The sequence below is a fragment of the Silene latifolia genome, chromosome 5 (genome assembly GCF_048544455.1).
Source record: "Silene latifolia isolate original U9 population chromosome 5, ASM4854445v1, whole genome shotgun sequence".
Taxonomy (NCBI): domain Eukaryota; kingdom Viridiplantae; phylum Streptophyta; class Magnoliopsida; order Caryophyllales; family Caryophyllaceae; genus Silene; species Silene latifolia.
Genome location: NC_133530.1, coordinates 8,533,710 through 8,559,882, shown reverse-complemented (window position 1 = coordinate 8,559,882; position 26,173 = coordinate 8,533,710). Strand labels below are relative to the sequence as shown.

Below are 26,173 nucleotides of genomic sequence, written 5' to 3'. Positions count from 1 at the left end.
TTCAATTGGTCTCCCTTGTGATGAGTTACTATTTGTGGCGGATATTTTGTGAGATAAAATTGTAACAAAATGGGTTAGTGGAGAAAGGGGACCACATGAATAATGTTGCAGAGAGAGAAAAAGTGGGTACATTGTGAGATAAAATGGTATCCGTCACAAGCTTGTGACGGATATGTCATGTCTTCGATGAGAATTTGTGATCCAATTTTGAGATTCATCAGAGCATCCGCAAAGGTGGGGAGGTGCCTCCCCATATGTACTCTCTCTCCTCAAATGGGGAGCCTCATTATTGCACACTTCCCCTTAATTAGAGGCTCCACCATTTGTAGGGGAGGTTCCCATATGAAAAAGTGGGCCAAGTTCTATTAAAAAGCGGGTCAAATATATTCATGTGAGATCTTGTTTGATTCGTCTTTACGTGTACATTAAAAATATCGAACTTTTATAATTTTTGCAAATACGTAGCTAACGATATTTACCGCGTAAAACACGCGTTGACAAACGTGAAAAAGTAAAGTGATAAAGTGGAGTTGAAATGGGGAACCCCATTGTTGCAGAGATGTAGTTATGAAATGGGGAGGGTAAATGAAAAAGTTAGTGAAAAATTAGGTGGACGAATAAGAAAAGGAAAGAGAAAATATGGGGAGCCCCATTGTTGCGGATGCTCTCAATGCCAAAATTAGATTTAAATTTGTGAAGTCAAAAGCATCTAAAATTTACACTACACAGTAAATAGTTTATCTAGAAGCTCGTGGACATCGCAAACTGAGTCTGTTTCAACTCGTCTCCTCCACCATAACGCCTACCCTTTCTCCTTCTGCGTCCGTCCATCTGATCTGTAGGGTGTCTATTCATTAATGCTCACAGACTGCACCAACAGAAATAGGAAAGGAAATGTGAGCGTGTGTGAATAATAACAATTGGTCTCCCTTGTGACGGGTTACCATTTGTGACGGATATTTTGTGAGATAAAATGGTAACAAAATGGGTTAGTGGAAAAAGGGGACCACATGAATAGTGTTGCAGAGAGATAAAAAGTGGGTACATTGTGAGGTAAAATGGTATCCGTCTTCAGCTTGTGACGGATATGTCATATCTTCAATGAGAATTTGTGGAATAATAAAAGGGTAATGTTAGTGGGTTGTATTTAATTATTAAATACTTTTTAATTTGGTTATTAATTTAGAAATTAAGAACTAAATTACAATTAACCAATATAATGTAGATGTCAAATGTCTTTCAGTCTTACGACATTGAAAAAAATTGGAAGGATACCCCCGCCTCTACCCTTCCCTAAATGCTTACTGCAATATGAAAGATTCATAAACTAAGATTACTGATAGTAAGGTTTTGTGTCGGTCTAAGAGGGTGATTTTATCACCCTCGTTTCTTTTAATATGGGTCTTTTAGTATGCTTTTCCTAGCATGCGGCAATTGGGTACGATGTGGTAACTTGTGCGCTTTACCTCGGTTGGACACTCGATCTTAAGGCATGGAACCCGAGAGGCAAATGAAGCACATTTCAAAGGTCAAGACAAAGCACGAGAGGATCACTTGTAACCCGGAAACCGGTTGGGAGAAGTAGAAATGAAGATTAGAAGAAATGAAGACAATTGAAGAGGTCTAGCTCTTGAAAAATAGAAGTCCAAAAATGCGAGCTGTCATGCGGCTGCTGCAAACAGTGCTTGTGTCTGCCGCACTATTGCGCAGTAAAAACATTATTGCGCGCTGCTTGCAGCTACTGCTTTACGGGTTTTCTAATCTCCTTTTTGGGCTTCTTAAGTGGAAATCTTTCTAGGTTTTCGTGAAGCCATATATATACCCGAGAGTTTGAAGACCTAAAATATTCACCTACCATCCTATCATCTCATCTAATATCATATTGAGGGTTTTAATCTTGTAATAATTTAGAAGACAATTTTCCATTCAAGTTGTAATCTTTCTTCGTTGTTGGGTTTATGAAGACTATGAAAGGCTAAATCCTTCCCTACTTGGTGTAATCCATTGCAAGCTTTCATCTTTATCATTGTATTGACTCTTTAATCCCTACTCTTTCATTTATTTCAATTTCTAAGTTTGAATGCCATGATGAATGTTTTGTTGTGAGAAGTAATTACCCTTGCCTCTTTAATGTTCATCTATTGCTTGTTTATTGCAAAGTTCCTTGCTTTTGTGATAACTTGTTGAAACATCTCATAATTATTGATATCTTGGTTTAAAGTATTAACATTTGTGAGTAGAAATTTATTATATCATTGGGTTTGTTGGCTTAGACATATCTTTGTGATATCCCATTTACTTTCCTCTTGGTTTGCTCTTCATGCTCTTGGCTACAATTCCTACATGGTTTAACGTTAGAATTTGTAGTTTAAGTAGGATTATCATTGTTGGCTTAGATAGTGGTAATCAATTGTTTGAGGATTGTTGTTGGGTAAATGAAATTGGAAAGAAAGAGTCTTGCTTTGAGAAAAGTTGGAACTTGTAGGATTATACCAAGTTCTCACCTCTTATAATTGTTACTTGCATACCAAGTGTTTGTTACTTTGTCTCATAGGAAAAATCACATCTCTTTGATTTTGTTACCATGCAAATTCTCCATATATGTTTCTCTATTGTTGTTCATTGTTAATACTCATAGTTTGTTTATAGTCTTGTGCTTTGTTCATCTTAATTAATCTAAATTCAAGTGTTTAGTCTTAAATCCATTCTCTTGGGTTCGACCCTTACTTCCCTTTGCTACTATTCTTAATTGCATAGTGTAGAGTTAAGTTTGGTTTATAAATTGTTAATTTGATAGGTTAATTCTAGTATATTACGACACCTAGTTTTATCGCTATCAATTACCTTCTTGGATTTCTTCTCTCTCACCACACTCTCTTCTTTTGTCATTTTCAGAATCTTGACACATACATAATACATGTAAAGTTTTTTATTACAAAAAATTACTGTATTAAGGGCTCAATATGCCCTAACATTATGTAATTGCATTTTTTTACTATTATGGGTAAAGATAGGATGTTTAAAATGATTAAGTAAAATTGTTAAATATTAAACTGTGAAATCTATAGTTACTATAAAAAGGCAAAACAGAACATGGCACCATATAATATAAAGTTTTGCTTTTATGAAGCCTCTGTGTGTATTCCGTTTATATTAACTAAGGCAAGCAATTATGCAGTACTTAACCATGTAAAACGTTACAGTGCACCATATCACCTCCTTTCGAGCGCCCCATATTAGTAGAGAGTATATTACTGTTGGATTATTGTTACCTTCCTATTTACAAAAGTAAGGTTTACCATGTTTTCGGGCATTTTTTTTATTTGATCTGATTTGATTAAAAATGAACTTACCTGAATTGCTTCACCTTCTAATGATGATAACTTCTTCTCGATAGCACTAGACAGACGATCTGCAAAGGGAAACAGAAAAGTTTCCGTTAATGCCCTTCCTAAAACTAAAAAGCATACATTTGATTAAAATATAAAATACCTGCATCCTGCTTCTCTAGACGAGGGATCAGGCTGGTACATAATACACAACATAAAATAGTAGTGCATCAATAAGTTATGGAACACCAACTAGGCAACTAAGAAAGAGCAAATAACTAGCTCACGAACAAGATCATAGATTACGAAAAAAAACTGACGGTACCTGTAAATCGCATTTCTCTCGAAATCCTTTCTAGACAATAAATAGGACACGTGAAAGAATACATTGGTTCCGACCATCGTAGAAGTACACTGATGCATCAATAATTCAAGTTCTGAGAAATTTTAATCAAACAAACAATAAGTTAAAAGAAAAATATCAAAAGGAACTATTAGCTTACAGTATCCCAGTCCTCATCATCATCATCAATCGAGTATAGCCGAGAACCATCAGCAGCATAAAAAAACCTGAAAAAGACAGTTTGTTTAATTTCATCAAAGAGCGAGAATAAGAAAAGCAAACTAATCAAATGATAAATTAACCTTAAATTATTTGTTCGGAATAGAGGGAGAATATTTAGAGCAAATAGACAAACCTTAAATAATAATCACGAGATGAGCCATTCTTTCGCATCTTCTTGTCAGCAACTTCACGAAGGAAGTAATCAATTTCTAGTCGTAGATGTCTTCCTTTCCCGAAGTAGTCGAACTTTATTGAGGAAATGAGAGAAACTTAGTCAACTTATGGCAAATAACTAGATCGTTAATAAAGCAACAATATGAATCGACAAAAAGAATGGAGATGTGGCTTAGGAACATACATCATATTCTTTAAGCCTTATATATGCAGCAAGCTTCAGACCCACGAAAGTAAAAATATCAATCAGTAATGAGAGATGTTCTCTGATAAATGCGGAATTCTCCCAAGCATTCAAGGTGTAAATGTTGACCCTGCGCAACAAACACAACTCCTTTTGTGGAGGTGACAAGAACAGCTCGGGAACAGCCAAAAACAGTGCAGCTGACTTATGTAGTTCCCCCTCGCGCGCATAGTCGACAAACGCTTTCCTGGCCCATGTTTCACCTTGTGCACTTCGTACAAACATCCTTATAATTTCCATTATCTGTCTCTGGAACAAGTGGAAATATTAAAATAACAGCTTCATAACAAGCTCAATGACTCACGCAATAACTTTATAAGATCACGGGATTTTTTTTGGCAAATTGGTGTTTATTAGCAAAATAATTAGGGAGTTGGGGTTGTTTTGAAACTATTTTGACTTATGGTGTCCACGTCATCAGTTTTTATTTTTTTTCCAGTTTTTATGGGCGGCTTACTATTTTTTTTTTTTTTTTTGAAAAAAAAAAGTGAATAGAAACCTAGCGGCTTTACTATTCATTTTTTTTTTTCAAAAACCGCCACCTTCTAACACTAATGACAACCTATTCTAGAAATGAATAACCACCAAAGCCGCTAAGAAAGTTAGCGGCTTCCCTATTTCTCTATTTTTCATAAGCTTTTATGACATTTATTATCTAAAAAATGACAAAGAGACAAAGCCGCTAAGACCTAAAAATTGGAAAAAAAAAAAAAATGAAACTGATGACGTGGACACCATAAGTCAAAATAGTTTCAAACCAACCCCAAATCCCTAATTATTTTGCTAATAAACACTAATTTGCCAAAAAATTCAGATCAAGGTCATAACAAAAGAATAACAACGAAGCGTGGAGAACATACATTATGAAAGCAAATCCACCAAAGCAGGTCCCAGAGATTGGGATTTCTGCCCGTGTTACCAATACATCTGCATAATGTAAACAAACATGGTACAATTAAAAGTTAGACGATGTTAGACACATACATATTTGGACGATGAAGTCGATAGGATGAGTTGAAATTACATGACATGCAGGCTTAAGTCAAGAGGGGTGACATCTAATTTGATATTAAACTTGCTGATAAAACACACGGCATCAACCTTGGAACCCGAATCAAGAAAATATTTGGTCAATCGAGGAGCACTGTAGAGAACGGCAAGATGTAGGGGTGTCATTCCATCTTTTAACAAGTCTTTCACGTCAATAAGAGTTTCGAACGCTTTAAAAATTTCCAAAGCATCATTCATAAACATGTGATTAAAATGACCACGCAGTTTTTCTGATTCAACCTGCTTGGCGAGTCTCATATACTCATCTTTGTCGTCATTTACAAGAGCAAAACCAAACTTTTGATCCAGGCACAATTCCTTGCCTGGAAGGAGTTCATCAGGAGAAGCCTTGTGACGAGTATAGAAGATAGGCTAACAAGACAACCACAAGAAGAAGAAGAGGAAAACGTAGTTACATAAACATCAAATTTTTAAAGTGACTTAATTTTTAAAGTGACTTATTGCTTGATAGTTCCTCCGTTCCGTTTCAATGAGTGGTATACATTTGTTTTATACACGTACATCAACCCACGTTTTTCTTTTGTTCATATCTTTAAATTTTCTTTACTTATGAATAGTGTCCAAAAAGTAAATATATACAACTCATTAGAACAAAAAAAAGTATAAATTCTTGTAAATAACTTTGTTGATTATTAACGTACCTCGTCCATGAGGTTCATTGTATAAAAACCTAAAGAAGGAGACTCTAGAGACGGCTGTTTCAGAATGACGAGGGAGGACTCCTGAAAGTTAAGACTATTATTAGGCTTTAGGCTTTAGGCTTTCTTCTTCGTATTTATATAATTAAATTAAATTAAACGGGTTGATGGATAGTGATAGGGCGCCACCGGGTGAGAGGGTGGCACCCAATTTGGGCGTCACCCGGTGGCGCCCTATCACTATCCTTACCAAAATTGTTAATTTAATGATAAATTACTATTTTGCCATTTTTAAAATTTTCTTTTAAAATTAATTGACTCGCTAGGGAGGACGTTGATCAACTCGCCAGCTAGATTGCCGCTCATCGTATTCTTCTTTCTCACTCTCCTTGTCGGCGCGTTTCTCTCCACGCGCTCTCTCCTTTTCCTACCACACCTATTTTCAAAATTGCTAAACGTCGCCCCTAATTTTATTTCAACTTGACAACTTTGCCCTTCACTCTCTAAAAAATATTCTTTCCTTTTTTTTCGATAAGTCGGAAATGGGTGATGATAACCCATTTTTCCGATACATGTGTGAATCGTATAGTAATGAAAATTCGTACAATTACGACGGAAAGCAATTCGAAAATGATTGGAATGCCGAACAACATTATCGATATTACAATGAGTATGATAGTTATGATCAAGGCGAGGGAAGCGGTTATGGTTACGATGATAACAACACGGGTAACACGGAAAGGGAAGCGGTTTTGGAATGCCGAACAACATTATCGAAATTAGATATGAATTATCGTATTAATTACCGATGAATTAACAAAAAAATAATATTGAACTAACGAATTAATAATTTTTTTGCCTATTTTAGACAATGATTGATAACATAAACGATAAATAATGACGATTTAAATTGGATAAAAATTGACTATTAAGAGCGAAAAACTTTAATCGGCCATAACTTTATGCTCGGGTATCCGATTTTGACGATTTTTTTTTCAAATCGCATAACTTTTCGAGACAAACACAATGGTAAAAAAATAGAAAATGGAGAGTGGAATATTCGTGTGAAAAACACGAATTGGCCTGGGCCTGTTCATGTGATTTACACGAATCAACCTAGGCCAGTTCATGTAAATCACACTAATGGGCCTAGGCCAGTTCGTGTAATCCACTTTCCAAATTTTTTTATTTATTATTTTTTTTACCATTGTGTTCGTCTCGAAAAGTTATGCGATTTGAAAAAAAAATTCGTCAAAATCGGACACCCGAGCAAAAAGTTATGGCCGTTTGAAATTCTTTTCTTTTCTAATCGTCAATTTTGTTTTTAATTTAATCGTTTTTGTTATTAATTATCGTTTATTAATATATGAAATCAAAGTTACTAAAATATGTGAAAAAACGAAAAGTGATATGTGGTTTTTTTTCCGTTTTTTTTTTTGTTATTTTTTCGAATTTTTTTTGTTATTGTTGTTCTTGTACGCGTTTTTTTAAGCGGGTTTTTAAATTTTTGAAGCGGAATTAGTTTGAATACGGAAATGAAATTAAACAAGATGGTAGTGTATAATGGAGCAAGGGGCAAAATAGTAATTTGTTAGGGGCGACATGAGTAAAACTAGGGGCAAATCGTCAATATCCGTCACAAGCTGAAGACCTCTCACAATAAAGCAAGTGGGTTGGCAAGTAGGAGGGAAAATGGAGCACCCATGCATATTGCCATTTGCATCTTGTGAGAGGGGCACTATCCGTCTTCAGCTTGTGACGGATAGTGCCGATCTTCAATGAGATTTTGTGAACTAGGGGCGACGTTTAACAAACCCCATTTTAATTTATTTTTTCATTATTTTATTTTTTTTTCTTGATTGTCTGAGTAGTATAGTGGCAAATGTTTGGCCAAAATATATGATCGTTAGTACGGTCTAAGTTATCTTGTGTAAGACGGTTTTATATTTTAGATCTCCGTATAATATCTATTTTAAAAATCTTGATGATGTATTTTGGTGGACGGTTATATTAGTGGTACTCGAAATAAGGCCCTGTTCTTTTGGACTTAATTTGATTCGATTCACTTATTAAGTTGATTGATTGATTGATTGATTGATTGATTGATTCATTCCAGATCAGATTCGATTGATTGATTGATTTAATTTTTATTTCAACATTAATATTATTATTCTTATTTTATATTATTATTATTATTATTATTATTAATGTATTTACTATTGTTATTACTATTACTATTATATTATAATTATATTTATTATATTACTATTATATTTATTAATAATTAATTCGTATTGTTTATATTATAATATTTATTATTTATTATTATTATTATTATTATTATTATTATTATTATTATATTATATTATATTTATTATTATATTAATATATTCATTATTATTAATATTATTCATAACATATTTATTATTATTCTTATTATTATATTTAATATTATTATATTAATAAGTTATTATATTATATTTATTATTTTATTAATATATTCATTTTTTTTAATATTATTAATCACATATTTATTATTATTATATTTAATATTATTATATTAATAAGTTATTATATTAGATCTATTATTATTATTATTATTATTATTTATTTATTAGTTATTATTATTATTATATTATATTATTATTTGTAATGATATCATTTATATTACTAATGTATTATTATTATTATTATTATTATTATTATTATTATTATTATTATTATTATTATTATTATTATTATTATTATTATTATTATTATTATTATTATTATATTTATTGTTATATTACTATTTTATTTTTATATATCTTATTAGATTATTATTATTATATTATACTCCCTCTCATCCTCTCTTTTCTTCCCTATTTCCTAAAACGGATTATTCAGGTTTTCTTCCTCTTTCCTTTTTGAGAAAGTTTTTATTAATATTATACTCCTACCTCTCTTCACCCATCAAATCCCACTATATCCTTTATTAATATTTAATTCTAATTATTCTTACCTCTCTCCAATAACCAAACTCCACTCATCTCCTTTATTAATAATTATTCATAATTATTCATACATCTCTCCAATTTCCAAACCCACTCATATCTTTATCAATATTATACTCACCACCCTTAATCTCCGTGCCCACTTCAAAGAGGAAGAAAAGAGTGGATGGGAGGGAGTATTAATATATTATTCTTCTTAATGAATAATATTATTATAATATTTATTATTATTGGTATTATTGTTATTATAATATTTATTATTATTGGTATTATTATTATTATTAGTATAATCTTTTTATTATTATTTCATTCGATTTAGTTGATTGATTGATTGAATCGATTCGATTCATTATTTTTAAGTTGATTGATTGATTCACTCCATTAAGTTGATTGATTGATTCGATTGACAATTTCAAAGATAAAAAAACAGCAGGCCTAATTTAGTGTAAAAGAGTTTATGGCGGACTTATTTGTTTCAACACAAAATTAGTAGTTACTTTGGTGTACATGTATGCTTGTTAATTGCTACTCCGTATAATGCTAGTACCTAAAATTACGTTTGTAAGTTGTACCAGATTGAATTGAACTAAAGTCATGCGTAAATGGTCTAAATTGATCTGGTTTAAACCAAATTGAATTAATCTAGGAAAGCAGGGCTTAATCATAGTCAAAGAATAACGAGTTCATCCATCTGACCTATAACTTGAAAATAACCCGGATCGAATCAGACCTGAAAATAACCCGATTCGAATCAAACCTGAAAAGAACAGCGAGTTCACTCACCGAAACATACCTATAACCCAAAATAACCCGATCCCACCTAACTCGAAAGTGTGACAAACTTGAAATAACCCGACTGACCGTTTGACAAGTCTAATTAAATCATACCCCGTACTTGGACCGTGCTGGACCTAAAACTAATAACCTGTGACCCAAATTACGCCCCCACAGACTCAACTACGGATCTACCTAACCCCATCAACCCAACCATAGAAATCACCAGAAAACAATTTAATTCAATTCAAACTCACCTCCCTTCTCCTTCACACTCTCCTTACTTTTCCTTGCTGTACATCACTAATCACTAGAATCACACTAATCACCTCCCAACACGACGTCGTTTCATATCACGTGGTGGTAAGAATAGGCAAAAATGATAGCATAGCTGAGCTGAAAAACTGAGCTAGTTCACTAAAAAAAATGAGTGGCAGTTATGTAAATAAGTCGAGTCGGCCAGGGTATTTACGACAATTAATTGACTCGCTATGGAGACCGTTGATCAACTCGCCAGCTAGATTGCCGCTTATCGTATTCTTCTTTCTCACTCTCCTTGTCGGCGCGTTTCTCTCCACGCGCTCCCTCCATTCTTATGTATGATCCTCTCTCCTTTTTTTTCTTACAACACCTATTTTGTTTTTTATTTTATTTATTTTTTCATTATTTTATTTTTTTGTTGATTGTCTGAGTAGTACAGTGGCAAATGTTTGACCAAAATGTATGATCGTTAGTCATTACGGTCTAAGTTGTCTTATGTAAGACGGTTTTATATTTTAGTACTCCGTATAATATCTATTTTTAAATTCTTGATGATGTATTTTGGTGGGCGGTTATACGGAGTATTAGCGGTACTCGAAATAATTTAGTGTAAAACGGTTTTATGGCGGACTTATTTGTTTCAATTTTAACCTTGAGAAAGTGTCCAATTTCAATTAAATGTCAATCTGTAGTACATTTGATGTTAGCTAGGCAAGCTAACAATGTAGTAGTACCTAACATTACGTTTGTAAGTTGTCTGAACTGAATTGAACTAAAGTCATGCGTAAATGGTCTAAACTGAACTGGTTTAAACCGAATTGAATTATTCCAAGAAAGCCGGGCTTAATGCATAATCGAAGAATATTGAGTTCACTCATCTAAAAATTCAAATAGAATTTGGTAAAATAGACGGACTGATTATTTACGTTTGATTAAAATACACCCCAGTCCTCTAATGAACATGTTGAGTCGGAGGGAATATTAGGAATAGTTTGTTAAATGTTTTTGTTTGGTCATATTCGAGTCGGAAGAATACCTACACTCGGATGAGGACATGATTTTCCAACCTGGGACTAATATTATGAAGTATTAGGTATCTAAATCTTAATGAAATTTAACTACTAAAACATTTTTATGTAGGAGATCTGACACCTTACCTAATATTTATTCCATAATTATAAGAGTATTAAATAATGTGTATGTGTGGACTTGCTTGAATAGTTCTTACTTTTGCACAAGTGTCTAAAAAAGTTGATCAGTAGAACCTCATCTGTGGTGTAATAGAGTGCAAAATGTGTCATCCGAGTGATGGGGCGTTGTTTTATGTTTTGGGGTTTTCTATTGGAATGTCCAACATTAGAAGTATGATTGGAGTAATTGCGTAAGAGCGTCTTTTATTTTGATGCGGTGCTTTAACATATAAAAATACTCATTTATATAATAGGGACAAATAAGTGTTTAACCGCTAAAAGATCAGTTCAACATTGTAAGAGCGTAAGACACTAAGACGATCTTATTTTACGATGATTTTGGGATGACTATATGTCTATATATAGTCCACTGGCCACAACTTTTTCAATTGATGAGAAATCTCATGATAAACTTATTTATCTCACATAAATAGTATTCGAATTTGCCTTTTTAAATGCTGAAACGGATTTCCCGTAACAGTATGGAACCCATTTGGCTGCACTTGTCTTGATTACCTTCATATTCACGTGAATGGCGCTAATGCGCTATGGTGGCCGCGTGTTTGGTAAATTTAAATAATTTGATGGTAGATCTTGAATTCTTGATTGCATTAGCTATTGATTAAATTTATCGGTGTTTCTGTTGTTTAATGGCTTTAATAGACCAATGTATTGACATGGTCAATGAATTTTATATACACTCTAGTATAGTAGTATTCCTTCATTACGAAGGGTTACTGACTTACTGTCCTTGGAGTAGTAGCATCATTTCTTCATTTTAAATATTGCCCGGTTTGACATAGGTTGTTCGATACATTATAATTTTCTGCTTAGATAAGAAAAGAAAATTGGTTTCAATATATAATTGTCACAAACCGTACTAGAGTGATACATGATACCAGATAAAAGTCAAGACACGATGAACAACAACATTGTGGTACGGTACCATGATTCGATATTTGAGAATACAATTCTCAGGAAGGACCCATTCCATAATAGGAATTTCGTGGTAATGATGAGAGTAGTTAGTTATTTAAAATAACTAACAAGACGCGCGAAAACTAACCGCAAAACAAGGCCAACCCGTTTTTTTTTCCCGACTCAAGAAACCAAAAAGTGCCCTTCTGTTTTGTCCTTGAATAGCGGCCGGAGCCCCAGTTAGTAGCAAAATAGAACAATTATATTCCTTTATCCTTATCCATGACTCCGTAATATCTTAGTTCGTTTATAGGTGTACGGTGTACCCTACAGTTCTGAGTCCGTTTTTACACAGAACACCAACATCACCAAAATCCAAAATCATGCAAAACTATTTAAAATATTAGGCAAAACATTTTACTCCTTACTGCTATAAATTTAACGATCCTTGCATATAGTGGAATTGTCAAATTGAATTCCTTATGCTATACAGCCTCAGAATTCTTTAGTGCGATGTATATACTAGGCAGTACCTTTCATCTTTTTGTTGTGAAAATATAAGTCTTCCCATGCTAGCGTAAAAGCAAGAACACGTATCTTACAATCTTAGTATTGGCTCGTACAAACTTGCAAACTTTTTTTCCTAGACGCTTTTGTATTGCATACATGGAGGATTGTAAGTCGTACTCCGTATTTAACCATTCAAATTGAGTAATTATGTCTATCCTGGCTTAGAAAGGGAATTAAGGGATACTTTGTTACTTGTTGCGAGAGCTTTTCAAATCACGCAGTACTTTATTAGTTGTTTAAAGATCTTTTAAAATTTATCGCTGTTATGTAGCTTAACCCAGTGTTGTACGAACAATGTGAAATGTTGTTAACATTTTCTCTCATTTTCCTTTCTTTTGCAGCCTACTGCTGCAAATTCCACAAAACAATCACTTTTAACAGGTGAAATAATTGGTACCGTACATGAGTCGCACAACAAAAATTCCCAGACGCATGACACGCCTCACATTAGTTTTGAAACTCCACTGAACCATACCGATTCTCAAGGCCAAACTACCCGGACGCCCAACATTCCTCGTCCGAAAAAAGAATTTCCGTTACAATGTTTTGATAGTGGCATTCCTCAAACTTGTCCAACGGACTATCCAGAAAAGACAGAAATCGACCCCGAAGCTCCTCCTCCTCCCATATGTCCTGATTACTTTCGATGGATATATGAAGATTTAAAGCCTTGGAGAGAAACTGGAATCACCCGTGATATGGTGGAGAAGGCTAAAAAGACTGCTAATTTCAGATTGACTATACTGAACGGAAAAGCTTATGTGGAGACCTACCATAAGGGATATCAAACTAGGGACCTTTTCACTCTCTGGGGGTTTTTACAGTTGTTGCGCAGGTACCCGGGAAGGGTCCCTGATTTAGAACTCATGTTTGATTGCGTTGACTGGCCAGTCATACGGAAGCACAGTCCTCTTTCCAATGCATCTGTTCCTCCACTGTTTCGTTATTGCGGGGATGATAAAACCTTGGATATTGTTTTCCCGGACTGGACCTTCTGGGGATGGTAAGTTTAGTCAGTTATTCAGAGAATTCTATGATTATATCTCGTCCCTTGTGATACATTGTTTTCTGGTCTTTTTGTATGAAGTTTGCAACAATTCAGGTAACTGAAGGAACTTCCTGCAATGCCACTGAGGCACTGATCATTACCCAGCCACTCTGCCTTTTGGCCCTCACTATGGAGCAAGGGTGAATTATGCCCCAATTAAAAACTTTTTATGGCATGCATATGTTGAGAAACGGTTTGATATTGGAAAGAACCAAAATGGTTTACAAAATTGGTTGTGTTACGTCTTATTATGAAGTAACTCTCATTCAACTAAATTTTCAACGCAATTTTCATTGTGTCATGTGGAAATAATATTTGTGTGGTGTTGTTAACACAAGGATTAGGTTGCAATACTCGCGTACATCCGAACCCCCTGCCCTGCCATCTGTGGGATCCCTAGGGACACTGGAGTAATTTAGTTGTAGTGGTGGTGTTTTATATGTGTAAAAATAGGAAAGGAAAAACTTGGCAATTTTACATTTAACAGCTGGCCAGCTGCAGATTAGGTTTAATAAAGTTCTCAATATTTGCGTACATCTGAACCCCCTGCCCTGCCTACATGTTGATTGCATGTTGTTTGGTATTCACTCGAAAAAAATTTATGCAGGGCTGAGGTTAACATAAAAGCATGGGATCTTATCTCAAACGATATAAAAGAAGGGAACAAGATAGTACAATTTATGGACAGAGCGCCTTATGCATACTGGAAAGGAAATCCCTTTGTTGCACAATCGCGGTTGGATCTTTTGAAGTGTAATGTCTCTGACAAGCAGGACTGGGGTGCTCACATCTTTATACAGGTAAAACACTCGACTTCCTTAGTTGAACTGCAGTTTTCTAATTCTTCCGGCAATTCCAAGTCTTAAAGTTGGACTACTGCTGTCTGCCCCTCTGATCAGCATGGCATAAATATCTTTCAAGCCCAACATTATCCAATCAAACTCCTATTGGCTCAAGCCTCACATCACAGGTGCTGGTTGTAGTGTTAAAAGGGGTCAGACAGGTGCATCTTGGCCTCGTTTTTTTTTTTTTTTTTTAAAAAAAATTCTTTCAATAAAGGGAGCCACAAGGACATTTTTTATGCCGACGGATTCATGCTGGGGTTATGAGTATCATCCTTCTCGACTTTACCGACTAAGCTAGTTGATATCTGCAGCCTTAAGAGTTGAGTACACAAGGAGGCTGCTTCCAGAATGAAAGATCTTATTACGTGTTAGTAGAGAAATGTAATGTTAATTCAAACCGATTAGAATCTGAATTATTAACAGACTTGTTGCCTCCTCTCATCCCTAAAAACAAATGCAGGACTGGAATAAAGAGCTTCAAGAAGGATATAAGCAGTCAAACTTGGCTCACCAATGTAAAGACAAGTACGTGCATTTTCATGAATGGTCTTCTAGCTTTGAACTTGCCATAAGATATAAAATGTTGATTTTCTATTTCTTGTTTGGCAAGGTATAAGATCTACATTGAAGGGTCGGCATGGTCGGTTAGTGAGAAGTACATCCTTGCTTGCGATTCTGTAACGTTGATAGTGCAGCCAAAGTATTATGACTTCTTTTCAAGAGGCCTGATGCCTACGCAACACTATTGGCCTATCAGGGAAAGCGACAAATGTAGGTCTATTAAGTTTGCCGTTGATTGGGGCAACAGTCACAAACAAAAGGTAAATTTTTTTGCTTCCTTGTTGGTTCTCTGTCTCACTTTCTAAGGGATTGTGTTAGAATCGGGGTAATTGTTAATAGGATATAAAAGTCAAAATACAGGAAAGGGGACTGTAATACTGGTAGTTGAAGCGGGAAGGGAATGGAGAGCAGACAATATTTTCCCCATGAAGAAGGAAATAGTTACCTACCACCTATGTTACTCCGACTCTTCATATTCCCTCGCTGACCCGTATCGGAACTCGACACTCGGACAAGGCTATGACACTTGGACACCTCATGTTAAGCCAAAATGCGCATTATTTTCATAAAAATCCCCGAGTCTAACACTTGAACACGCACCTGTGTCCGATAGTTCTAAACGAGTCTAAATAACATAGCCTACCACCGCTTAGGGAGTTAGGGCAATGCATTACTTGGAGGTAATATTTCCTCTATCACCTCCTTTTTCCCCTCAACACCATCACTTTTCTCCATTTTCTCTTTTATTTTGGTCTCTATTATGTTTGTATTAATTACCTTTATTTCAAGTGTGCCCCTGAATGATTTAGGCCTCCCCCATCCCTATCCATTGGCAGGAGCATTTGAGACACTTAGGTAATGATGTTGTAATCAACTAGAATCACCCGGGTCCTGGGGAGTGGAGCTTACATCCTGTTGATAATGTGTATGGATGACACATCTTATTGCATGATAAAGGGCTATCAGTCTCTCGAAATACGGTCTCATGTTAATATAATGCGAGAACATCACTATCTATATACCCCATTAACCCACAAACTGAATGAATAACTACCCCATTAAATTCATATTGGTTAGTTTGTATAATGTTCATCATGACACAGTCTCGTATGAGAATTCCTGATCCTCGATTTGATATATGCGCCGACGAATATAACAGGCTCAGGCAATGGGGAAGGCCGCCAGCGAATTCATACTCGAAGATGTGAAGATGGATTATGTATATGATTACATGTTAAATTTGCTCACCGAATATGCAAAACTATTAAAATTCAAGCCCACAATACCGAAAAATGCCGTTGAGCTATGTTCAGAAACTTTAGTATGTAATGCAGAAGATTACCAGAAGAGGATTCTGTTGGGTTCCCTGGTAACGACTCCTTCAGATAAAAATACGTGCATCATGCCGCCTCCTTATGACCGGGTTAGTCTACTAAGCCAAGTGAGGAGGAAAAACAATGCAGAGAAACAAGTGGAGAAATGGGAGAAGAATTATTGGGATAATCTAATTAAGCAACATTAGATAGATTAGGCCTGTATTTTATGCTTTGAATAGGTATATAGAGGACATTCCAAACTGATTTTATTGGTTGACCAAATGCTTTATGTTTTAGAATTAGAGAGATGCACATCAGAATCTTCATAGATGTAGAAATTTTGCCCGATTCTTTAGAATTGTCTCATTTGTTCGAAATCCTCTTCACAAATTTGTAAAATGGACAAATGTGAAGAATCGGAGGGAGTAATGGATTATCTTCAACTGTTGCCATAATTCTGAGCCTTATAAGGGGGTTTAAATTTATATAACCTGCCTAAATATTGAAATCCGTCAATGAGAAGATTTAAGCTTTGCGATTCCAATAACCCTAAACGGTCAATTTATAAACCTAGGAAGTGTCGTATTTGTATTACATGTCACGGTCACGGAACGCTAGTATAAGTTTGGGGCCATTGAGGAACATTATCAATATTGAAAAAGTGTTTTTTTTTTTGTTGGCACTAAAAAATAAAGTATGTATTGTTTCGAATTGAGCTTAAAATAATTATCATGAATGAGTTTTCATATACTCGGTTACTTTCTTTTCACCTTCGGAGATAAGATCCAGCGTTCTTATAAGCCATTCTTTCCCTTGACGATTTAACTGTGCTTAGAAAATTTAGATCCGGAAATATTTCTGAATAAAGCTGTCTTTTGAATTAGCGACTTTACTAAATTTTTGTAATTTTATTCATCCGACTTTTGGTCCAAATTCAGTTCGGTTCAAAGAGGCTTATCACCTAGTATTCAGTTTCCTGTTTCCCTATAGGAATCGGATTCTCCCCGGGACAAGTCCTCTCTTTATCAGTGTCCGGACGGGAACTAATCCTTTACTAAGCATCAAATTACAAATACTGGTATCAATTTACAAAACAGTGAGACTTTAACTAGTGTTGAACTGCTGATACCTGCAAGATGTTGCATGCATGTGGTTATCAGACCTGTCTATGAAAAAGACCCCAAAATCTTTGGCATCTTGCAAAAGGCAAGGAATACTAAATCTGAAAATTACAGCCCACGTTAAAGGAGGAATCTAAAAACATAAGAACCAAGAATAATTTAGCAATTTGTACCACAATATCATATGAAACTGTCTCATTTCTATTAGGAATAAAGACAAGCATTCCGAAAGTATCCAAGAAATGTAACATTGCATATATATTACAAAATGAATTATTTTTTATTATAAACTATAATAACATTATAAACTCACAATGTCACATACAGTTGACATCGAGGACTCGAGGTCATGTGCATTGTTTGCTTCCTCTGTAAGACTTGACATTCTAATGATAATTGACATGAAGTTCGAATGAACTAGGAAAAATTGTACCATGATTGTGCCGATGAGTTGAATATGATGTCCAAGGTGAAATTGTTGTCGCCTGACTGCCTCTTGGATTGTCTAATACAATGGTGAATCTCTTGGACATCCGTTTATATCAATGCCGAATTCAGTCCATTCGAGAACACGGGCAATCATCCATCATCAAGCATAGGTCAAGAAAGGTTACGGTAGACGTTCACCAAATGACAGATATCTTGAGCTCCCAAGGATACAGACTATGTACATAGATCAATGATGAAACACGCTAGTCGCATGTCAGCTAAGCGACATGGGTTCAAAACCCATCAACATCAACATCGTCTTTTTGACTCCCAATACTGTAATAATCAACCAGCAATCTGATTATTAGTAGGTGACGGGGCTTGATCTACTGGCACACTGTTGAATTTCCCACTTTGCTGCCTGGTTTTAAAGCTGCTTTTGAAGCTGGCTAATCTATTTGGCCTTGGCATAAAAAGAGACGTAATCATTTTCTCCAAAGATTGTGCCGTATACTTAGCATACTTAGTAGAGCTTGATTCTTGCTCAACCAAAGGCCCATAATTCTGCATGTAGCTCCGATACACAGGCACAATCGCCTGTACAATAAGCTGCCATGTCTTCTCTCTCGTCTCCTTATCCATTATAACCCAAGTGGATTGTTTCTTATGCATTTCGTCAAAAGTCTCGTTGAACTTCTTGAGACGTCTCTTGACAAGGTCACGAGCAGTTGCGCGGCCACCAGAGAACAGTATTAGACCTTCCCTACTTAACAAAGTGGGAAGCTTTCCCCAAGTTTCTCTCAGAAAAATAGCAGCATGGTATTCTTTGGATTGTTCGTGTTCTTTTAGCCAAGAATCACCCAATAAATTCCCGATTTTTGTACCCTTTAGATGCTTGTACAAATGCCAGTGGTTGTTCATCAAGAAAAGATTCGCGAGGATGTTGTCCTCGTACATCTTGGACCAAGCCTCTAGGTTTTGCTCAATTGCTTTGATTATCTCAAGAATGGCATTAGTAAGTAGCTTTTCTTGGAATTTCTCGTTTTTCCAACTTCGTTGAATGACTAGAACCTGGGTTAATATTGGCTTATAATCATCCCCAAGCAATCTATTGCAATAGTCAGTAATGAAGCTCACTAATCTCGGTACACTCCCATCAGGGGGTGGCGGTGTTTGTCTCTGTAATTCAACTTGAACCATAAGCTCCCAGAATATTTCAGATGCCCCATCGACGACCCTTCTGATAAGATCCCGGGTCAAATTCTGGATTTCAGCACAAGCAGCCCCACCAAACAAGCGGTTAAAATCAAGCCTGAGTTTGTTCAAAGAGGCGAAAATATCCAGCAGCTTGAGAAGCTTGATGGGATCTTTCTTGCTCTCGGTTATAGTCTTCCCGAATTGCAGAAATGCCAAAATTCCAGCCTGAGACGCAATTTTAGAAAAGCAGTCCATCCACACATTCAAACCAAGCCTCTCAAACACGTCATTGCAAAGCTTGTACTCTGCCTCAAATAAATGCTTCACGGCAAATTCCAAATGCTTTCCCCACTGAGATATGTACCCTTCGATGCTTTGCACATCATTGAATTCTGCTATTGAGATCTCGAGATAATCCAAGTTCAAAGCCTTCAAACTCGCCCGTACATTTGAGCTCCGAATCTCAACATAGATTGATATACATCTATCAAGCCTATTATTAGCTATCAATCTCCCGAGAATCGCTTGGAGCTTTTGAATAATCAACACCGGCAAAGGAGACGGAGCAAGAGCAGCTTGATCATCACTAGAAGACATGGGAAGCGGGACACTATGCTCAACCAATAACCTACGAAATTCCTCCTCTAATTTATCCAAAGCCGCCTCAAGCAATCCACCATCAAGGCAACCCTTCTCCCCATTATCCTTAATCTCTCTAAGACCCTTCAAAACCTTTTTCAACTCCGCTAGATACCGCTCATCAGCAAGCACATTATCCTCCAAATACTCAACTATATCCTCCAACCACTGAATTGCCAACCCACAATTATCCCCTAAAAACCGTAAAGCCTCCTCAAGCCTCTTTAGCACAGCCAAATACCCAGGAAGATCACTCCTCGGGTCAGACAACAGCGATTTCTCGAGACCATGGACCGCATCAAACACCTTCAAAACCGCAGCAGCGGGACCCACAGCTCGGTCAATGTGACCGACAACCGAGACAAGGGCATCCTTATTAGCCCTAATGGGCCTCACAGCAGCCTCAAGGGAAGGCAATCTCAGTATAATTTCCTCCAATCTAGGTCCAGTTTTATCTAAAGCTAAACCTAAAGATTTCGACTTTTCTAAACTTAGGTTTAGTGATTTTCTAGCTAATATCAATTTCTCAACACTACCCATTTATTTTTCACAATTAAACAACACAGTTGCATCACAATCTACACAAATCAAATTAGGGTTCTTTATTTTCTCCCCAATTCCTAAACCCCACATCCAAAACCTAACTAATTAATGTAATTATTGCAAATTCCAACCCAAATAATGAACAAAAATGAAAATCTAATTACAAATAAAAATAGAATATGTTAAAACAAATGAATCTATAAATACAAAACAAAATCACATATAAAAATGTAAGAATTACCAAATAAGCTGAAGAAACTGAATTTGCAAAAAAGCTGAAAACTTTGGAACAAATTTATGAATTAAACTTGAGTTTACACTAAGGAATGTGAATATTAAAGTGGGTTTTATGTGAAAATTATTGTAATTTTTTTGTATAATTTGGGGTTTGGGTTTTATTGATTTTTGGGGGTGAGGTTATGAAGAACTAGCAGTAGTGCTAAGTAACAGTAAATTTAGGTATGAGTTAGCTGCAACTCTCACTTGCTTTATTTGATTTATTTATGCATTTAAGATTTGGGTTTTGCTGTTTTGTTTCAAATAAAGTGTTAATTAATGGCGCCTCCCTTTTTCTAAATCCCCTTTTCTATTCTCTCTTTAATTTTTTTGCTTTTTAAGGTTTGGTTTTCAATTTGTGGACTTTGGACATGTTTTTTTCGGCTGAATGAAGCTGAACTAAATTAAATTGAGCGGAAGTTAGTTGAACTAAATTGAATTGAGTTGGAATGTGTTGAAATGGAGGTGAACTGAATTGATATTTGCCGAGATAATTAGAGTTGAAATAAGCTGAGCTCAACTAAAATGAGCTAAAATGAGCTGAAGTTAAGTCTCTTAAAACCAGCGTTGTTTATAATCCATCACGTATGCTTTTGAGTTAAATTGAGAGTGCATCTCACAAAAATTTCAGTCCGTCTTGCTTGTGACGGTCACAAGCTTGTGACCTCTCACAATCCCCTCCCACTTGCCCTCCCTACTTGCTCTCCCACTTGCAATTTTGTCTCACGTCACAAGCTTGTGACGGATTTAGCCCGTCACAAATGAGAATTTGTGCAAAAATTTAGCGGCGATAGGTTCCTTGTTATCTAGTTAGAAGAATATGCACTAGAATAATTAACTCGGGCTCAATAAAATTATCTAAATGATTAAAAATATTCAACATAGATAATCTATACAAGCTCGAAAACTATAACACAATTGGATCCTCTTCATTTCTTTTTTGTGTGACATGGTCATTTCTAGGTAGGCAATCGAATAGAGTAGCTCATGAGCTTGCTCATTTCGATGGAGTGCGGTTAGGTAGGCGAATTTGGAGGGATACTCTTCCCAATCAAATTGCCGACATTGTTATTAATGATCTGATTGAAATGAATTAACCTATATTAGGTTTTTCTCATTAAAAAAAAAAAAAAAGGAACGGCGAATGTTGTACTATAACAATCGAGTAACTAGTACTCCCCATATTAGTCCAATTCACTATATTTTTCAAATTCCACTTAACATACTTTTGTTTTTAATAGGGAAGACATAATGTCACCCCATAATTACTAATGTCACTCATGTTTGTGAGACGGTAAATAGTAATATCCCCTTAGATTTAACTTATAATGTTGTGGCATTAACAAAAAGTATAGTGACAATACCATTTCCCTTTTATGATGCTATCCGGTCTTATTATACAAGAGACGACATCAGGGACGATGCACAGGCTGGGCCGGATGGGCCATGGCCCGGGCATCCCTGGATAAAGCTATATACATTTTTCTCATTGATAAATATAACAGTGCATAATTTGGCAAAGATGGCAAAAACGTATGTCTAATCCTTTGTGATTTCACTCAAAAAAAAGCAATTTAAAACTTAATACACTTTTAATAATAGCTAAATAAAGATACAATATTAATAGAGATAAAATATATTTTGTATGTTTATAAACCGGCCCCCTTACTTTTTCATCCTAGCTTCGTCCCTGGACGACATCGTTGCAAATCGAAGTTGACTCAGTTTGTAATGGCATGACAAACAAAGGAATCCAGAGTAAGCATTATTCCCAATTTTCAAATACAAAAATGTCCATATTCCGATTTCCGACGATATGATTGATAATCTACGGGAGCGACTTAGTTATTTTTGAGATATTCCATGATCCAAGTATCGCAAGCAAATGTGACAACCCGAAAACCTTGAAAACCAGCTTCTTTCCCTAAGGCCTCGTACTCTTGTTTAGTCCTGGCTATTCCTCCAGGAATAGTCATAATAGTTGCATCAAATAGAAAAGACGTTTGAGCCGAGAGACTGTTTTCGGGTAACTCGGGTACCACATACTCGCATACTATTACCTTGCCTGCTTCCGGTATCGCTGCATAGCAATTCTTCAATAGCTTTACACTCTTTTCATCATCCCCTGTTAATAATGTCCACTGTAACAAGAATTGTGATTATATATAGTCTCAATTGATGGCATTTTCACTATATTTAATTTAATTATAATATAATGTATGAGTTAATTGTAAATTCACCTTCATAAAAATAGCGTCAGCACTAGGAATGCTAGTGTACATGTCTCCTCCTATATGTTCCACGCCTACATCATAATTGTACAAATCAATTTTTTTTAAAATAAAAGCTCGAGCTTGGTGAAAAAGCTCGAATTCAGCTTGTCCTTGTTATATACGGAGTATATATATTCTTTACATTTCCATTCTATTTAAAATCTAACGAAAAACACTAAAACAAAAGGAATTACTCTTTATTATAAAATTATACTAATAAAAAATTAAAAATCATCCCAAATGAATTTCATTCCAAGCCCCGAAAAGCTCGAGAACGACTCTGATTTGGTCAAGTTCAGCTCAAGCTCATGCTCAAGTCTAACCGACCTTGAACCGAGCTTACCAAACCGATTCTTAGCTTGGAGTTCATAGATTGGGCTACTCAAGTCATTTACACCCCTGACCTTGACCTTGACCTTGACTTTGACCTAGACTTTACTAATAAGAGAAAAAAAAACATTGGTACAAGAAGTTTAGGTCAAAGGGTATAGTAGGTCTTATCCAGTTCAAGTTCAAGGCCATGACAGACCACAAGCCTCTTTGAGAGTTACAGTAGTCTTTACAGATTGATATCAGCACACACCTAATCTCAAAGTCAGAAGGTACAAAACTAAACTTAACTAAGATGATTACCAGGAATGGAGGGTGCATCCTTAATGATATGAGGCAAATCAAAGTTAATGCCTTGAATATTAGGATACTTGGTGACAATCATCCTTAGTGTAACTCCAGTAGCACCACCTACATCAACAAGTGATGAAATACCCTCAAATCCATGATACTTGTCTAGGATTTCCTTGGACACAATTGTAGAACGATGTTTCATTCCGTCGAAGAACACCTTACTAAATCTCGAATCTTTGCTTAGATACTCATATACTCCCGTGCCATGTTCCTTGTTGAATGGAACTCCACCCTCGAGTACTGCATCTTTCAAATGCTTCCTAAAATATAGAAAATGAGATAACGTTATTGGTTGTACCGAGTTCAGTATCACCATATACTCGCATAAGATTATTTTATTAATCGATGTATATTATTAAAAAAATTTTATGTGAGTATGAGATGGTACTGAAACTAAGTATCATCCATAAGACCATAACACCATTCCGAATAATAACAATGTCAATGTCAATTTAAGTCTCCGATCGAATTGATCCGTATTATCTTAACATGAACATAATATTAAACTAATCACACGTGACAAAGCATTCATATATATTATCTATTAAACTCATGTGTTCAACTGTGTTTTGTGTGCCAGAGTAATTAACTTAATCAATTAATAAGCATGACAAAGTATTGAAATCTTGTCTTCTAGGGCACTTTTTTTTTTTTTTTTTTTTTTTTATCATGTGGAAAATTTTGAAAAATGCGTAAAAGTTAAATGAAAGGAGATCGAGTATGAATAAGCGACATAGCTAACAATATAAAGTCGATCATAGGTTCATGTTTTCGTCTTATACAAATTCGCAAATAAAATCGTTTTACTAAGGCTTTATACTAACTAAAGTAAAATCCTTGTACTAAGGTTTTATACTACTAACTTATGCATAATGTTTATTACTATCATTAAATGAGATATATAAGTAATATGAAGCTACATTTAGTAGCCCCAATAATACACTTTCGCTTTAAAGTGTAAACAATACTCCGTACGTACTAAAGGTAGAGAATAAACATATTGTGGTTCAATGGTAAAGGTTTGGTTTCCACCTATTGCCCTAGGTTCGAATTTCATTACATGTATATATAGACTAATTTTTAACCAAGTGGTGTTAGTCCAGTGGTAGCCGGGTTAAATCTTGAAACTTGCAGAAATGCAGGAGTTAGAGAGGTCTCGAGTTCGACTACCAGCTGAAGCGATGATCACTTGGCCACTGCAGCCTCCCGAAAGGGGTGACTTACATGGTCCATGTGGTGGTGCGGGAATGTATGGGCCTGGGGGTAGTGTAAGTTATACTCCCTCTTATTCACTATTTTCTTCCCTATTTCCTTAAACGGATTATTCACGTTTTCTTCCCCTTTCTTATTTTGAAAACTTTTACTCTTATTTTATTCATCCTTCTCTCCTATCACCAAACCCACCTAACTTTTACTCTTATTTTATTTATCCCTCTCTTCTATCACCAAACCCCACATTACTCACAATTCCTTATTTAATCCTAATTATTCATTCATCTCTCCAATTCACAAACTCCACTATGTTCCTTTATTCATTTTTTAATCATTCTCCTAAAATCTTGTATCCACATCAAGAAATAGCGAATAAAAGGAGTACTAACCATGAATCCATGATAATCTTATCATGCATAAGATCAGCAAACGCAGCATAAGAAACCCCATCATCATTCCTAACAAAATACTTACAAACCGGTCCAAGACCATATAGCCGTTCAAGCCGGCCATCAGACCCAGCCCTAGTCGAGAAAGTCAAGATATCAAAGCTAGCCATGAGGCGGAGCAAACGTTCTAGGACCACCGCTGCATCCGGGTTTTCAGTGGGTAGTTGGGACACAATCTCCTTCGGAGATAGCTGGGCCATTCATTGTGTATGATATCAAGGACTTTAAGGTCTAGTATAGTCTTGAATACCATTGATGGCACGGTCCATGAAGCTATACACATTGCTAATGAGGCCGTCTCGTCCTCGTTGACCGGGTTTATTTGTTTATCGAGTTGGTTAATTAAGCTCATTGTATTAGCACTAATAATGGTGATTAGCTTAATGGAAAATATAAATCAATTTAGGGTGGGATTTATGAGAGGGCAAGAAATAAATGGTGAGCATGACAAGTTTATATAGTAACACAAAATTGTGATTATTTATTTATTTTTCTGATAAAGGAGGATGAAGGTCCAAGGTCAAAAGAATATTTACTGATCTATTAGTCTAAGTTTATCCACGGTCTGAAGTTAAGACTTGGATAAAGTGGAGAGAATAAGTCTTAATAAGTTTGGTCTTAGAAATTCAAGACTCAACTTATAACCGGTAATAGTATTTTGTATGTGTAAAAAATGGGTTGAATGGGTCTCATTTATTTTTGCAAGTCTGAGGCTCGGATTTTGACGAGTCTGAAAGATAATGCGGAAGAAATAAAAGAGTTTGAGTTGAGTTTTAATGATAAAAAAGTAATATTTTACTGTTGCTGAGACTTATATCGAGTCTGTGAATAAACATAGTCAGAGTATATGATC

General features: G+C 35.5%; 3 protein-coding genes and 1 pseudogene across 4 annotated transcripts; 1 reads left to right on the top strand and 3 right to left on the bottom strand.

Annotated features, from left to right (window-relative positions):
• Nucleotides 1–673: 673 nt before the first annotated feature.
• LOC141656635 (uncharacterized) lies at nt 674–6,111 on the bottom strand. Of its 2 annotated transcripts, XM_074463594.1 has the most exons (11): nt 6,025–6,111; nt 5,337–5,734; nt 5,173–5,239; nt 4,253–4,561; nt 4,028–4,140; nt 3,833–3,899; nt 3,655–3,743; nt 3,493–3,524; nt 3,354–3,412; nt 2,845–2,898; nt 674–868 (listed from the first exon to the last, which is right to left on the bottom strand). In XM_074463594.1, the coding sequence occupies exons 1-11, from the start codon at nt 6,040–6,042 to the stop codon at nt 848–850; spliced, it is 1,227 nt and encodes a 408-aa protein (XP_074319695.1). In that variant the 5' UTR covers nt 6,043–6,111; the 3' UTR covers nt 674–847. The 2 variants fall into 2 exon arrangements, with proteins under 2 accessions (XP_074319695.1, XP_074319696.1); XM_074463595.1 differs by lacking the exon at nt 2,845–2,898.
• Nucleotides 6,112–9,956: 3,845 nt separating this feature from the next.
• LOC141656634 (uncharacterized) lies at nt 9,957–16,848 on the top strand. The gene is made up of 6 exons (XM_074463593.1): nt 9,957–10,385; nt 13,069–13,730; nt 14,383–14,575; nt 15,081–15,145; nt 15,231–15,441; nt 16,341–16,848. The coding sequence occupies exons 1-6, from the start codon at nt 10,215–10,217 to the stop codon at nt 16,701–16,703; spliced, it is 1,665 nt and encodes a 554-aa protein (XP_074319694.1). The 5' UTR covers nt 9,957–10,214; the 3' UTR covers nt 16,704–16,848.
• Nucleotides 16,849–17,798: 950 nt separating this feature from the next.
• Nucleotides 17,799–21,001, bottom strand: LOC141656633 (exocyst complex component EXO70A1-like). Its single transcript, XM_074463592.1, has one exon. The coding sequence runs from the start codon at nt 20,421–20,423 to the stop codon at nt 18,393–18,395; it is 2,031 nt and encodes a 676-aa protein (XP_074319693.1). The 5' UTR covers nt 20,424–21,001; the 3' UTR covers nt 17,799–18,392.
• A 1,406-nt stretch (nt 21,002–22,407) lies between these two features.
• Nucleotides 22,408–25,740, bottom strand: LOC141655870 (caffeic acid 3-O-methyltransferase-like; annotated as a pseudogene).
• Nucleotides 25,741–26,173: the final 433 nt, after the last annotated feature.

Coding starts and splice junctions, on each gene's coding strand:
- LOC141656635 (XM_074463594.1), bottom strand. Junction 3,525..3,654: donor GAGAGAAATGCGATTTACAG/GTACCGTCAGTT, acceptor ATTATGTACCAG/CCTGATCCCTCGTCTAGAGA. Junction 3,413..3,492: donor TCTAGAGAAGCAGGATGCAG/GTATTTTATATT, acceptor TTCCCTTTGCAG/ATCGTCTGTCTAGTGCTATC.
- LOC141656634 (XM_074463593.1), top strand. CDS start 10,215: ATGAGTGGCAGTTATGTAAATAAGTCGAGTCGGCCAGGGTATTTACGA. Junction 10,386..13,068: donor CGCGCTCCCTCCATTCTTAT/GTATGATCCTCT, acceptor TTTCTTTTGCAG/CCTACTGCTGCAAATTCCAC. Junction 14,576..15,080: donor GTGCTCACATCTTTATACAG/GTAAAACACTCG, acceptor AAACAAATGCAG/GACTGGAATAAAGAGCTTCA.
- LOC141656633 (XM_074463592.1), bottom strand. CDS start 20,423: ATGGGTAGTGTTGAGAAATTGATATTAGCTAGAAAATCACTAAACCTA.